The 13,868-nt window shown below is 37.9% G+C and overlaps 1 protein-coding gene across 1 annotated transcript; it reads left to right on the top strand.

Annotated features, from left to right (window-relative positions):
* The first annotated feature begins 372 nt into the window (after positions 1-372).
* Positions 373-12,209, top strand: PTHLH (parathyroid hormone like hormone). The gene is made up of 3 exons (XM_050746762.1): positions 373-552; positions 6,499-6,921; positions 11,728-12,209. Exons 1-3 carry the CDS (start codon positions 452-454, stop codon positions 11,735-11,737), a joined length of 534 nt encoding a protein of 177 aa, XP_050602719.1. The 5' UTR covers positions 373-451; the 3' UTR covers positions 11,738-12,209.
* Positions 12,210-13,868: the final 1,659 nt, after the last annotated feature.

Here is a 13,868-nt window from a genome sequence, read left to right as displayed (position 1 = left end):
GCTGACTTCAGAGGGGGAAACTTTCTTCTTTTAGGAGGCGGTTAGCCCTGTTCCACGAACCCAGGAGAACTGCTGGCCAGATTAATTAGCCATTGCTATGGGAGACGTGTAAACACATTACTTATCATTGATGCATATATAAAACCATTTCATTTTCGCTATTTCAGAGGAAGCGCCTCTGATTTGTTTCTTTTTTCCCTTTTTGCTCTTTCTGGCTGTGTGGTTTGGAGAAAGCACAGTTGGAGTAGCCGGTTGCTAAATAAGTAAGTGCTGAGAGGCTCCAGATAATTTTTTTTTTCCTTTTCAACTTGGGAGATGCCCTTGATGTTGAAGAGGCTTTTTGAGACCGGGCTATAAAGGGAAAGCGGAGTAGTGCGGGGAGATGAAGAGTCCAGACTGACACTCGGGTCCCTCTCCCTTCTGTTGCAGGTCCCGAGCGCGAGCGGAGACGATGCAGCGGAGACTGGTTCAGCAGTGGAGCGTCGCGGTGTTCCTGCTGAGCTACGCGGTGCCCTCCTGCGGGCGCTCGGTGGAGGGGCTCAGCCGCCGCCTGTAAGTGCCCCATCCTCCCCAAGGCGCCGGGTTGGGGAGGCCAGGGGGAGGGGCTGCCAAGCTGGGACGCTGCCGAGGGCTTGCAGCGGTCACCGATGCTCCTCGCCCGGGTTAGGGAGAGGGACCATCCCGGATACCTGCCAGGGCCTGAGTCCGGGTCCTCAAACCCGGCGGGAGGACTGGTTGATCTTCAAGGGGAGACAGGCAAGAGACAGATTTTATGTGTGTTTCCATAAGAGGGAGCGTTTCACAGAATCTCTTCTAGGCAGAGATCCTCTGCCTCTGGTGAGAGAAAAAAAAAAAAAGGTGGGGGGTGGTTGTTACTGTCAGGACCCAGGAAGCTTCTGAAACTCCGAGGAAGCTGAGCGGTCCTGGGGACGTATGGTCTGCGCGCTTGTATACTTACTGAATGTGGGTGGCGGTTTGCGTGTGAAAAAGCAAAAGCCGTACATCTAATTTTATTATGAATGACATAATTTTAAGCATATAAAATAGGACCATATTACATAATGAAAGCATATTATATAATAAAGTAGTAACAACTTTGCAGTGGCAAGACTCCAATGTTAGTATTGATACAGTTCAGGAACGCTAGAGTGCTTGGTTCCAAAATGAATTTTAGGTGTGGAAACTTTTTTTTTCTTGGAGTTATTGCTAACAGTTCTTTAATTCGGAGTCAAATATTTGCATTGTAGGCTGAAAACTTGTATTTTGGCATTCTCACTTGGTGATTCTTTTAATGATAACTTCGACTTTGAAATAATCATACATCCAAGCACACCAGAGAAATATCACTATGTCGTGTGACTGAAAACTTGGAAGAGTGATAGAGTAACATGATCTTAATAATCTGTTGGACCTAGCAGTTCACTAATGTGTGTAACACCATATTTGGGTGATCTTTAAACTGCAGACTCAGTGTTCAGAATGGGAAGATTATAAAGTTCGAGAACTAAGAAGAAGAGTTTGACTCTGGAGAAGGAATTAAGGCAAATTTTTACACTAACAATAAAAATAGCAGCATCTAATATTTACAGTCAGGTTTATGGTGCCTCCTTGTAAATTCCCGAGGATGTACAAAAAGGCAACTGTTTTATACGTGCTCGTGGTCTATTATTATTAGAGAAGAAAATCCTTAAATGAAAATACTTGAGACATGTCTGAACCTTGGCATCAAAATGAAAATCTATTATGAATCTTCTAAGGCAAATTGTGTAGAACATTATACCGAAGATAAAGCTGCATTGTATTCTTCAGATCAACTTTTTACCGATGTATTTCTGAAAATTGTCTTCAGACTTTTTGCTCATTTTGAGACTTGTGTTAAATTCTATAATTTAAAATTCATATATAAATAGAAATGACTGAATTTTTAAAAGCATACTTAAATACTATATTTATTTGGTTAAGAAATACTGCCTTGGAACAGAGCCAATTTTTTCTTTAAGGTTGCTTAAGAATACCTATCTTCTCTTTTGAGAAACAGCAAATGAGCCATGATTATGTACACAACTATGGCATAAAAATATTGCTAAGTTGTCCTAAAGGCTATTTTTAACTCTTTCTTTGTTGCACCTTACAAAACACACATCAGAAACCATTTAGCAGCCAGTGACTGTTATAGTTCTGTTTGTGGGTGAAATACAATATTGTAGTTAAACACTCACACTCAGCAGATGGTTATAAAACTACCACAAAACATTCTCATAGTTAATGGGTAATAGATCATCACATTACAGGCATGGTTTTTCATGGAGGCTGAAATCATCAGTAGATGAAGATGTTTCATCAAATTATTATAGCCAAATGGAGTTTTTAAAAACAAGTCATTATTTTTGTCTTGCTGCCAAGTAACAGTAAATTTTGTGTGCTAGACAAAACATAAGTCTGCCATCATGCTAAATCAAGCTAGTTTCTGGAAAGAAATTTTAACATATAATCAAACCATATCACTCCCCAGTTTTCACACCAAGTATTAGGGAAACTGCTTTAGAAGTATAGATTTTTTTTAACTAGATGCTAACTTTTAAGGGAGAGGAAATTACTATAACAATAAGACTTCCTAAACCATGCAAAGGAGGCAGTTACAAATTGTGAGTCTTTTGAACCTGTTAATCCCAAAGATTTTAATTAATGGAGCTGGAGCATGATCAAGTTGGATATTGGAAAGTGAGGCCTATGGATGTTCTTGTGCAGATGAACAAGGCTTTTGGCAGGTGGCTGTCTTTATGTTTAAGTTAGAGAGGGAACTCCAGCAGATTCAGAAACCTAAAACATCATTGGCTGATTTGCTTGGGAGCCAGACTGGGTCTATTCCACTTAATGAAAAGCATAACTTTCTGCTGAGTCATTTGGGTTGGAAGGACCTTCTGGTGAGTCATCTTAACTCTAACACCCTAACCCTGTCTCTTGCATGTACCACAGAACTTTTCTTCTCAAACACAGAGTCCGTCCTTAGAAGCCTAGCATCAGTACAAGCATACTGCTTCTTCCTGTGCTGGAAAGGGAATTTCCATCACTGTTTTTATGCCCTCTGTTCCTTGATAGTTCCTTAGAAATTTAAGCTTCTTCCCTAAAAACTCCCTTGAAGTGATTTAAAAAAAAAAAAAAAAAAAGAGAGAAGAACTGTGTTTCAGCCGAATTTAGAGTTATCTGTGATAAGGATTTCCCCCAAATTTTGCAATTTTTTTTTACAATAATCAAAGGAGAACATGATGCATAACATACCTGTTTTTCAATTTTGGAGCTTAGGAATGTATATGTCAGGTGAACCATCATGCTATGTAATGTTTACAGACAAATTGAGTAAAAGACTATTATTGAGGCCATATTCACAACCTAAATATTTTAGAGTTACCTAAATTGAAAACCACCTTAATTTGAATTTATTACTCACTACCTCTATATATCTAGTTTGTACTGATGCCATTATATTCCCGATCCTCTAATGCAACTGCCTAGTGAGAGATTCATTCTTCACAACACTTCAATTGCAGAAGTTTTTGAAATACTAAGTAAAGTGTCTAACAACATTTCCGATTTAGCATTTAAGCAAACTTGTGTTTTCTAAAATACTAACAGTTTCCCCCAAAAGGCAGATGAACAGCTTTGTCCCTCATAAGCAATGTACTATTTTAAATTGAACAAAGTTGTACCATATTGTAGGCTTTTTATAAAATAGAAGGATAGAATGATCACTGCATTTCCCAAGAGAACTATCCTGGGAAAATGCAGCTTGAGTTAGGAAGGCACTGTGACTCACAGTTGACAGGCTGGCCAAGATGACAAGCACATATGCCCATGAGAAGGGGCATGAGCAATGGTGGCTTAATTAGAGTAGACCAACCATTAAAAGTTTTGGCCTCAAGTTAAGCTAAAATGGGCTACACTTTATCCATTTGGAGAGCAATACAGAAGAGGAGGGCTTCTGCCAGGAACAGAGAAGAGAAATAAAAGTCCCCAAAACTGTAAATTATCAGTGGTTAAGAACTTCTTTTTAATGTGACATTTTGCTAAAAGATACTTATTAAACTGCGGTGCTTATGAAATATGTCCTATTATTTAAAAAATGTGATTAAAGGATATAAATACCTCATACCAAAGCCTCAAACTTGTAGATTCTTAAAAGTTTCCAGAATACTAACTATTGCCACGGAGTAAGTGAATTTTAATCTAGTCACATGTGGCACCTTCTAAAAGAAAGAGAGACTCCTTCATGCCTCATTTAAACCAGGCTCCTGTTACATTTCTTTCCATTAAGTCATGTCTTTTTTGAATGAGCTACATGGCTTCAAGTCAGTCCACACACTAAAATACTAGAAGGTAGCTGACATTCTTGCTAGAAGGGCCAGAGAAATGATGACTGTATTTTCATCTCTTAATCTTTTCTTCGACTCATTCATCCAGTGATAATCCAAACTCTTGTAGTTCCTAATTTTGATGAAGAAAATGAACTTTTGGGGCAATAGGCTTGATCTTCAAGGAAACTGATAAATTTCTGTCCAATCTGCCCATTATTGTGGTGGCTTGTTACTCTATGCCCCACGCATATACCCTGTACTCTCGTTACCGTGTTCCCTAGCACAGGAACAGGCTGGGACTTCAGCTTCAGCTTCCGCTCTGACAGGAGAAAGGGTTGAGGAAATTGAAAAAGCAATCTTTGGCTTTAGAATCAGAAGACCTAGTTTTTGGAGCCCTGGCTCTGCCAGTTCTCACTGTGTAGACTAGGGCAAGTCATCTAACCTCTCTGGACCGCACTTTCCCCGTGAATACAATGAATTACAATGGCAGTAACAATGCTATTTATTATTTTCCTATTTCTCTGAGGAGTTAAAGACGCTGCACCAACAAAGGCAACCAAGGACCCAGACACCATTGTTTCAGGGAAGTAAGAGTACATGGGATGTAGCCCTGGGAAACACTTTCAGATGCTTTTGAGGATGGGCCAGTTTGGAGGACTATTCCAGTGGTAGAAATTGGAGTTAATGCAGAGTTGAAGCAGGCATGACATGACTGATTAATGGATGCAGTCCTTAAATATGGTTAATAATGACCTGGCGCCATGGCTCATGTCTGTAATCCCAGCACTTTGGGAGGCTGAGTGGGCGGATCACAAGGTCAGGAGATCGAGACCATCCTAACACGGTGAAACCCTGTCTCTACTAAAAATACAAAAAAATTAACCAGGCATGGTGGCAGGCACCTGTAGTCCCAGCTACTCAGGAGGCTGAGGCAGGAGAATGGCGTGAACCCGGGAGGCAGCACTTGCAGTGAGCTAGGAGATCACACCACTGCACTCTAGCCTGGGCAACAGAGCGAGACTCCATCTCAAAAAAAAAAAAAAAAAAAAAAAGGTAATTATATACACAAAATAATAAAAGAATACATGATGGACATTTAAGCAAGAGTCTGGGTGTTATCTAAAAGGATTGATAGAGAATTAGTTTATCCTTTTTCATGATATTTTCATTAGAGTGTCATTTAAATAGAAAAATCCTTTATATTTTTTCCTAGAGAATTTTAAGACAAAGAGAGCAAGTAGAAAAGTGAACTTCTCAACTAAGTAGTAAGGATCATACTCTCTGAAGTTCTAAATTTAAAAAAAAAGAACATGAAGCACAGAAGAAATAGAATGAGCTCATTTAAGCACACAAAGAAACCCATTTTAAGGAGACCACCCATTACTTTACAGAAAAATACATATTCTCTCTCTCTCTCTCTCTCTGACGATTGACCTTCAGATATATGTTCTTGGTAGCCAGTAGTCTAAAATGTTAAAGTTCAGTCTGTGAATCAGATGGTTTCCTAGACAGGCTTCACTGCTCACTTCTCCTTCAGCCTTTGTTTGCTTTTACTCTTATGGCTTGCTGTTCTTTGAGATTCAATATTATTATTTTCTTAATGGGGCACGTGTGCGTGTGTGAGACACACACACAGAGAGAGAGAGAGAGAGAGAGAGAGAGAGAAAGAGAGAATACTCAGGTAAAAGCAGCAGCTGCCTTTTATTTCCCAGCCTGGGACTTCTAGATTTATTTTCTCAGCAGAACTCTGAAAAATGTGAAGAGATACTCTATTTCTATTAGTGGTTTCTATTTCTGATCATAACTGAATCATAATGTTTTAAATTGGGAAGGCAGTATAGAAATCACTGTCTCTGACCCCCTCCTTTTATACATTTGAAGCCCATGAGGCCCAAGAATGTTCATGATCCCACCAAGGTCACAACCTAGTGAGTGATAGAACTGGGACCGGGAGCTGGAGTCTTTCAACTGCCAGCTCTTTCCTTCCCACAGGTTACCCTTCCCTGCGCAATGAGCTTGCTACCCATCCAGCTTGTGTCTTGCCGTGGACCAACTAGAAAACTAAAGAGATCTACTCATGTCTTTGTTGTCTCTATCAACGAGTAAAATGTAACTGTTTTCTTCCCTCTACTATTTCCTTTCAAAGCAAAAGAGCTGTGTCTGAACATCAGCTCCTCCATGACAAGGGGAAGTCCATCCAAGATTTACGGCGACGATTCTTCCTTCACCATCTGATCGCAGAAATCCACACAGCTGAAATCAGAGCTACCTCGGAGGTGTCCCCTAACTCCAAGCCCTCTCCCAACACAAAGAACCACTCCGTGCGATTCGGGTCTGATGATGAGGGCAGATACCTAACTCAGGAAACCAACAAGGTGGAGACGTACAAAGAGCAGCCGCTCAAGACACCCGGGAAGAAAAAGAAAGGCAAGCCCGGGAAACGCAAGGAGCAGGAAAAGAAAAAACGGCGAACTCGCTCTGCCTGGTTAGACTCTGGAGTGACTGGGAGTGGGCTAGAAGGGGACCACCTGTCTGACACCTCCACAACGTCGCTGGAGCTCGATTCACGGTAACAGGCTTCTCTGGCCCGTAGCCTCAGCGGGGTGCTCTCAGCTGGGTTTTGGAGCCTCCCTTCTGCCTTGGCTTGTACAAACCTAGAATTTTCTCCCTTTCTGTATCTCTATCAATTGTGCAGCAACTGATAGAGAATAAGTCAGAATATTGTCTGCCTTAAAGCAGTACCCCCTACCACACACACCCCTATCCTCCAGCACCATAGAGAGGCTTTAGAGCCCATTCCACCGTCACCCAACATCAATCCTTTACCACTCTACCAAGTAATTTCATATTCAAGCTTCAGAAGCTAGTGACCATCTTCATAATTTGCTGGAGAAGTGTGTTTCTCCCCCTTACTCTCACACTTTGGCAAACTTTCTTCAGTGTTTTTCATTTCTTAGGTTCTTTCACTTCAAGGGAGAATATAGAAGCATATTATCTACAAACACTGCAGAACAGCATCATGTCATAAACGATTCTGAGCCATTCACACTTTTTATTTAATTAAATGTATTTAATTAAATCTCAAATTTATTTTAATGTAAAGAACTTAAATTATGTTTTAAACACATGCTTTAAATTTGTTTAATTAAATTTAACTCTGGTTTCTACCAGCTCATAAAAAAATAAATGGTTTCTGAATGTTTAAGTATTAACTTACAAGGATGTAGGTTTTTCTCATGTATCTCTTTGTCCATCGGCAAGATGAAATAATGTTTCTAGGGTAATGCCATAGGAAAAATAAAACTTCACATTTATGTGGCTTGTTTATCCTTAGCTCACAGATCCAGGTAATAATGACACTCCTAGAGTTTGGGATCAAGTAACTTAGGGCCAAGTCTTGGGTCTAAATTTATTGAAGTTCACAACCTAGGGCAAGTTACTCTGCCTTTCTAAGACTCACTTACATCTTCTGTGAAATGAAGATAGTAACTGTACCAACCTCATAGAGTTTGGTGTCGACTAAATGAGATTATATGTGGATTAAATGTCTGTCATATAGTAAACACTCAATAAATTGCAACATATTATTTTGGTGTTTTTAGAACTAGTTCTGATTGTACCGTCTACCTATCTATCATCTATCTATTTATATCTATCTATCTATCTATCTGTCTATATATCTATCTATATCTACCTCTATATATCTGTCTATCTGTCTAGGGGGTATGTTTCTATGAGGCAAAAAGTGGGGCAAATATTAATCTCATTTTATAAAATAGAAAGCCAAGGCATTCCATGGCTAAAAGACCTGAGTAGTCCTTGGAATTGAAATAGGAAGCCCCAGAGCTAGATTTATCTCCCTATTTTCTGACACTTAGACCAGTGCTATGTTCGCCCTGCTTCTTCATCCATGCATTTCCATTGAATGGATTTTTTTTTCTTTTCATTTTTCAGTACAGCACTTCTGTGGGGTTTGAAAAAAAAAAAAGAAAACAACAGAAGAACACATCATATGCAACTAATGACCTCATTATTTAAAGACTCCCCTTGTTACTTCTTTAGTCATTTCCTTTGACTCTGCTACAGACAGGATTATAGGATGATGTTTCAAAGAGGAGCTTGAACCTGTTCACCATTATTTCTCTCTTTAAGCTGGCAAACCTGTCATTAAATAGCACATAAAATAACAATCATATGGGATAAGTAGTACAGCTTCAGTAATCAATGGGCAATGACACTAGAAAAATCTTTAGCACAGTGAATAACCTATCCTGCAAACATCTAATGGATCTCTAAAGGGTAACAAACCCTATAAATTCTGGTTTACTGCACATATTTAGTGTATTGGAAGATAGGATCCTAACTGTATATGTTTATAACTAATGCAAGGACCCTACTTTATTGCCAAAACCTATTTCCTATTTTTATCCGTTATATATATACATATATAAACATGTCATATATATAAAAACATATATGTCATATAGTAAACAATAAATTGCAGCATATTATTTTGGTGTTTTTAGACCTAGTTCTGATTGTACCATCTACCTATCTATCATCTGTCTATTTATATCTATCTATCTATCTAGGGGGGTATGTTTCTATGAGGCAAAAAGTATATATATATATGTAAGTTATAAAAACAGGTATAAATAACTTTTGATGGATTTTATTCATGTCAAATTTGCAATGTTCTTTAAGTATCTGGAAAATTGATGAAAATTAACACTCGTCAATTCTTATGGCTGGAACTACCCCTAAGTTAAAGTAGGTCTACTGAAAATTAGGCAGTGGCCTAATCAAATCCAGACCTAGGGCCGAAAGAAACGGGAAGTTTCTGCTTTTCCTTTCTCTTCCCTGTTTGTGAGGGACATTCATGGAAAGAACTATTTGGCAGCCAAATGTTGGCACTCTCCCAACATAATCCAACAGAGGTTCAGGGAAGAGTGAGGAAGTTTAGGAGTGTATTGATGAGAATGTATGGGGCCATGCAAATTTTGTAATCCAAATAAAATCTTTTCAGAATACCTATTTTAAAGTTTTATAAGTGACAAGTCTTTTATTAACATCCCCTCCTTAGTCTTTTGCATTATTACATGATGAACCAAGAGGTCTGATGAGATGGCAAGCATGCACTTGACTATAATACATACAATATTTTGAAAAATAATACAGTACCTTTTTTTTTTTTTTTTTTTTTTTTTTTTTTGAGACGGAGTCTTGCTTTGTTGCCCAGGCTAGAGTGCAATGGTGCACTCGGCTCACTGCAACCTCTGCCTCCTGGGTTCAAGAGATTCTCCTGCCTCAACTTCCTGAGTAGCTGGGATTGCAGGTGCCCACCACCATGCTTGGCTAATTTTTGTATTTTTAGTAGAGATGGGTTTTCACCATGTTGGCCAGGCTGGTCTTGAACTCTTGACCTCAGGTGATTCACCTGCCCCAAAGTGCTGCGATTACAGGTATGAGCCACCATACCTGGCCAATAATACAGCCTTCTTTTAGAAAAAAACTACTGAGGTAAAATTGTCTATTTTTCTCTCACATGAACCATTCAGTGGAAAATATATAGCTTTAAATTGAGGGGATTATATTTTAGAATTTTCAATGTTGCAAATGTGATATCCAGATACAGTGGGACTCATTTGTTATAAATCATATCATTTTGTCTTGGAAAATACTGATTTAGAAAAATATTAAAAGTCCATAGTAAAAAGAGCTAGGAATGTAGAATGCTGTCATATGCACACACATATAGTAAACATACACATATACTTTTAAGTCATGTTAGATGTTTTACTTGTCTATTCCAATACATGCCTTTGTTAAAGGAGAAATCAAAAGAAAGGAGAATGAGCAAACATCTGGGCAGGGCAAGATACATAGAAGATTTTTCCTTGGTCCTTTAACTTATTTCTTTTTCTTTCTTTCTTTCTGAGGAAATAGTTGTTCAAAATCCTCTTCCTTCCCTCTTTGTTTGTGTTATTCTTAATCCCAATTCACAAAATACCATTTAGTACAAACACATTTAAAAATCAGTAGAGTATGCAGATTATTGAGTTTCGAGGTCATCTTTTTGGCTTTATTCATTTCATCTATCCACATCCATTCGCCAATTAAAATTTTAATCTTAAACTCTTCTTTTCTTTGTTTGCAGTTGGGAGTGATTTTAACATTCCCACCAAAACCATTGGTGAAGAAGTCAATAAGCTGACATTAAAACACTCTAAATGCTCAATTTGCTTTTTCTGTAAGTGGCACAGAAAACTCCAAAATTGTTAAAAATATACTGTTTTATAGGTCTTACATCCATATATGTCTGCCATGTAAAAACTCTGCCACAATTCTGGCTGTTAATTCAATGTCATAGCAAATCAAATTCCATTCTATAGTTGTTTTCTTGGGAACAAATACATATACCACACAAAGAGAAGAGAAAGGGAGAGAGAAAAGCAGAGAAAATTCCACTAACCCATCTTAAAATATTGTCACTACAGTATTTAGATAGATTAGAAAAGGTGTCAGCTCCAAGTAGTAGCTTTGGAATAATAAAACAGACATGGTAATAGGAAATACTGCTATTTTATACTTTTAAATTAATTTATTCTTAATTATTCCCTCATTTACAGTAGACTTTCCCAATGCTAATAGAAAATCCATTCAAAAACCAACAGAGTGAGAGACAAATAATTCTACTTTAGTTTTGGCTTTGGAAACTATTATAAAATCCAATAATAGTTTCATTCATTAGTGTTTAAAGACAGCTAAAGAAATGCCAAACATCATATCATCGACTAAGATGGATATCATTATATCATCAACTCTATTTAAACTACACATCCTTCAATTGTTACCAAAGTCCCACACTTCCACTATCCTCACCACTGCCCACTATGCTGTGACAGATTGGCCAAATGAGCACCTGAACAAAATAAACAAGCTTTGGATTGCCTAATTCAGGTGTCACTGGAAGAATAACTCCCAAGTGAATTGTATTTGATAATGGATGGTCCAACCTAACCTCATTTCCAAGTTCTCAAATTTGTCCCTTCTCTTCCCAAACTTGCCAGCTGGCAGTCTTAGAAAATTTTTCCACAGTCTCCTTTTTTCTGACAGCATGATTGGAAATAAAGGCCCTTTTCCTTTCCGCACACATGGACTAAGTCGGGTTGAAGACCCTGCCTGTAACAGAGGTTATGGAGATCCAGGTGGATCCCGCAGGTACCTCTTGTAGGAGATATTTACAAGAAGTTCCCTGAATCTCTTTCCATTGCGATTTTGTGTTCCTTAGCTTATATCCTTTATATTTTATGTTTTCATTTGTAAAGAAAACTAACCTGTTTTCTCCTTTTCTTTCTCTTCTTTCTTTTTGCAGGAGGCATTGAAATTTTCAGCAGAGACCTTCCAAGGACATATTGCAGGATGCTGTAATAGTGAACATATGGAAAGTATTAGAAATATTTATTGTCTGTAAATACTGTAAATGCATTGGAATAAAACTGTCTCCCCCATTGCTCTATGAAACTGCACATTGGTCATTGTGAATATTTTTTTTGCCAAGGCTAATCCAATTATTGTTATCACATTTACCATAATTTATTTTGTCAATTGATGTATTTATTTTGTAAATGTATCTTGGTGCTGCTGAATTTCTATATTTTTTGTAACATAATGCACTTTAGATATACATATCAAGTATGTTGATAAATGACACAATAAAGTGTCTCTATTTTGTGGTTGATTTTAATGAATGCCTAAATATAATTATCCAAATTGATTTTCCTCTGTGCATGTAAAAATAGCAGTATTTTAAATTTGTAAAGAATGTCTAATAAAATATAATCTAATTACATCATGACTCGAGTGAATTCTATCCTTTAAGATTTTTAATAGAAGGAACATATGTTTTTTTAAAAAGCGATTTGAATATAATCTTGAACATAATTTGTTTATGTGGGTACACATTCCAACAATTCTACATTAGCTTTTAGTTAAAAACAACTTAAAATGTATTTTGTCCAATATTTCAGTTCAAGTCAACAGCATGGCTGAACTATCTAGATGTCATTTTATAAAGTACATTCAATTTGAAGTTCAGACAGGAGTGGGCAAAAAAGAAGCAGAAAGAAATCAGGAGAAAGGATTAAAGACATTAAGTCCAGAAAGTTGGCCAGAGCTGGAAAAAAGGGAAGGAGGCCGATCAGAGACTGTAAGGTCATGGGTAATTTTAACCAATGTAGAGTGTAATTTAAGGGATTTTGCTCTTACTAGTAACAACAATATTAAACATAAAAGAGCTACTTGAGAATACCGCCTATTAAGGTTCCTAACAGAAAGGAGAAAGACTCAAGTTTGGGAAATAAGTAACTGCTCAAAAAGCTCTCAAAGGTGAGCATTGCTTTCCTGTGGTATCACAGTTCCTGGAATTCTAGTTCCAAACAGCTTGGTTGTGATGTCATGTGGAATCTCTTTTGTATTTTTTATTTTTAACTTTTAAGTTCAGGTGTACATGTGCAGGTTTGTTACAGAAGTAAACACATGTCATGCGGGTTGTACCAATTATTTCATCACCCAGGTATTAAGCCTAGTATCCGTTAGTTATTTTTCCTAATCCTCTCCCTCCTCTCACCCTCCCCTCCACTATCCAATAGGCCTCAATGTGTATTGTTCCCCTCTATGTGTCCATGTGTTCTCATCATTTAGCTCCCACTTATAAGTGAGAACGTGTGGTATTTGGTTTTCTGTTCCTTGTTAGTTTGCTAAGGATAATGGCCTCAGCTCCATCCAAGTCCCAGCAAAGGACATAATCTTATTCTTTTTCATGGCTGCATAGTATTTCATGGTGCATATGTACCACATTTTCTTTATCCCGTCTATCATTGATGGGCATTTAGGCTGATTCTGTGTCTTTGCTACTGTCAATAGTGCTGCAGTGAACATATGCGTGCATGTGTCTTTATAATAGAACAATTTGTATTCCTTTGGGTATATACCCAGTAATGGGATTGCTGGGTCGAGTGGTATTTCAGTCTTCAGGTCTTTGGGGAACTGCCACACTGTCTTCCACAGTCGGTGATCTAATTTACACTCCCACCAACAGTGTATAAATGTTCCTTTTTCTCCGCAACATCACCAGCATCTGTTATTTTTTGACTTTTGAATATCCTCCTAGTGGTTCCTCCCATTATGTTCAGATGAAAACATGAACACGTTTCCTTCTACAGATCTGTTTTCTTTGCTGCCTGCAGCTTAGTGAAAAACAGAACAAAAAAACCTACGAATCAAGCAAGCACATATTGAAGAAGTAGTCTATTAATGCCCATATCCTGTTAGATGTCTATTGGATGTTTGGGGGGTACATAAGAAGTAAATTGCCTTTATGAGCCTTTTACTCCAGTGGGTGGATTGTTGCATATGTATACATGAAACAACTAAATGCTGAAATGATCCAAAATCCTATGGATGGCTAGAAAAGGGGAAAAAACACATAAGGAGAGATTAGTATGAACTAGGTGT

The sequence above is a fragment of the Macaca thibetana genome, chromosome 11, assembly GCF_024542745.1.
Source record: "Macaca thibetana thibetana isolate TM-01 chromosome 11, ASM2454274v1, whole genome shotgun sequence".
Classification (NCBI taxonomy): Eukaryota; Metazoa; Chordata; class Mammalia; order Primates; family Cercopithecidae; genus Macaca; species Macaca thibetana.
The sequence above is the reverse complement of the archived record's forward strand: the minus strand, read 5'-3'. Positions and strand labels throughout refer to the sequence as shown.

Excerpts from the sequence above, each read along its gene's own strand:
- PTHLH (XM_050746762.1), top strand. The coding sequence starts at position 452 with ATGCAGCGGAGACTGGTTCAGCAGTGGAGCGTCGCGGTGTTCCTGCTG. Across the intron at positions 553-6,498 it reads GAGGGGCTCAGCCGCCGCCT|CAAAAGAGCTGTGTCTGAAC; the intron begins GTAAGTGCCCCA and ends TTCCTTTCAAAG.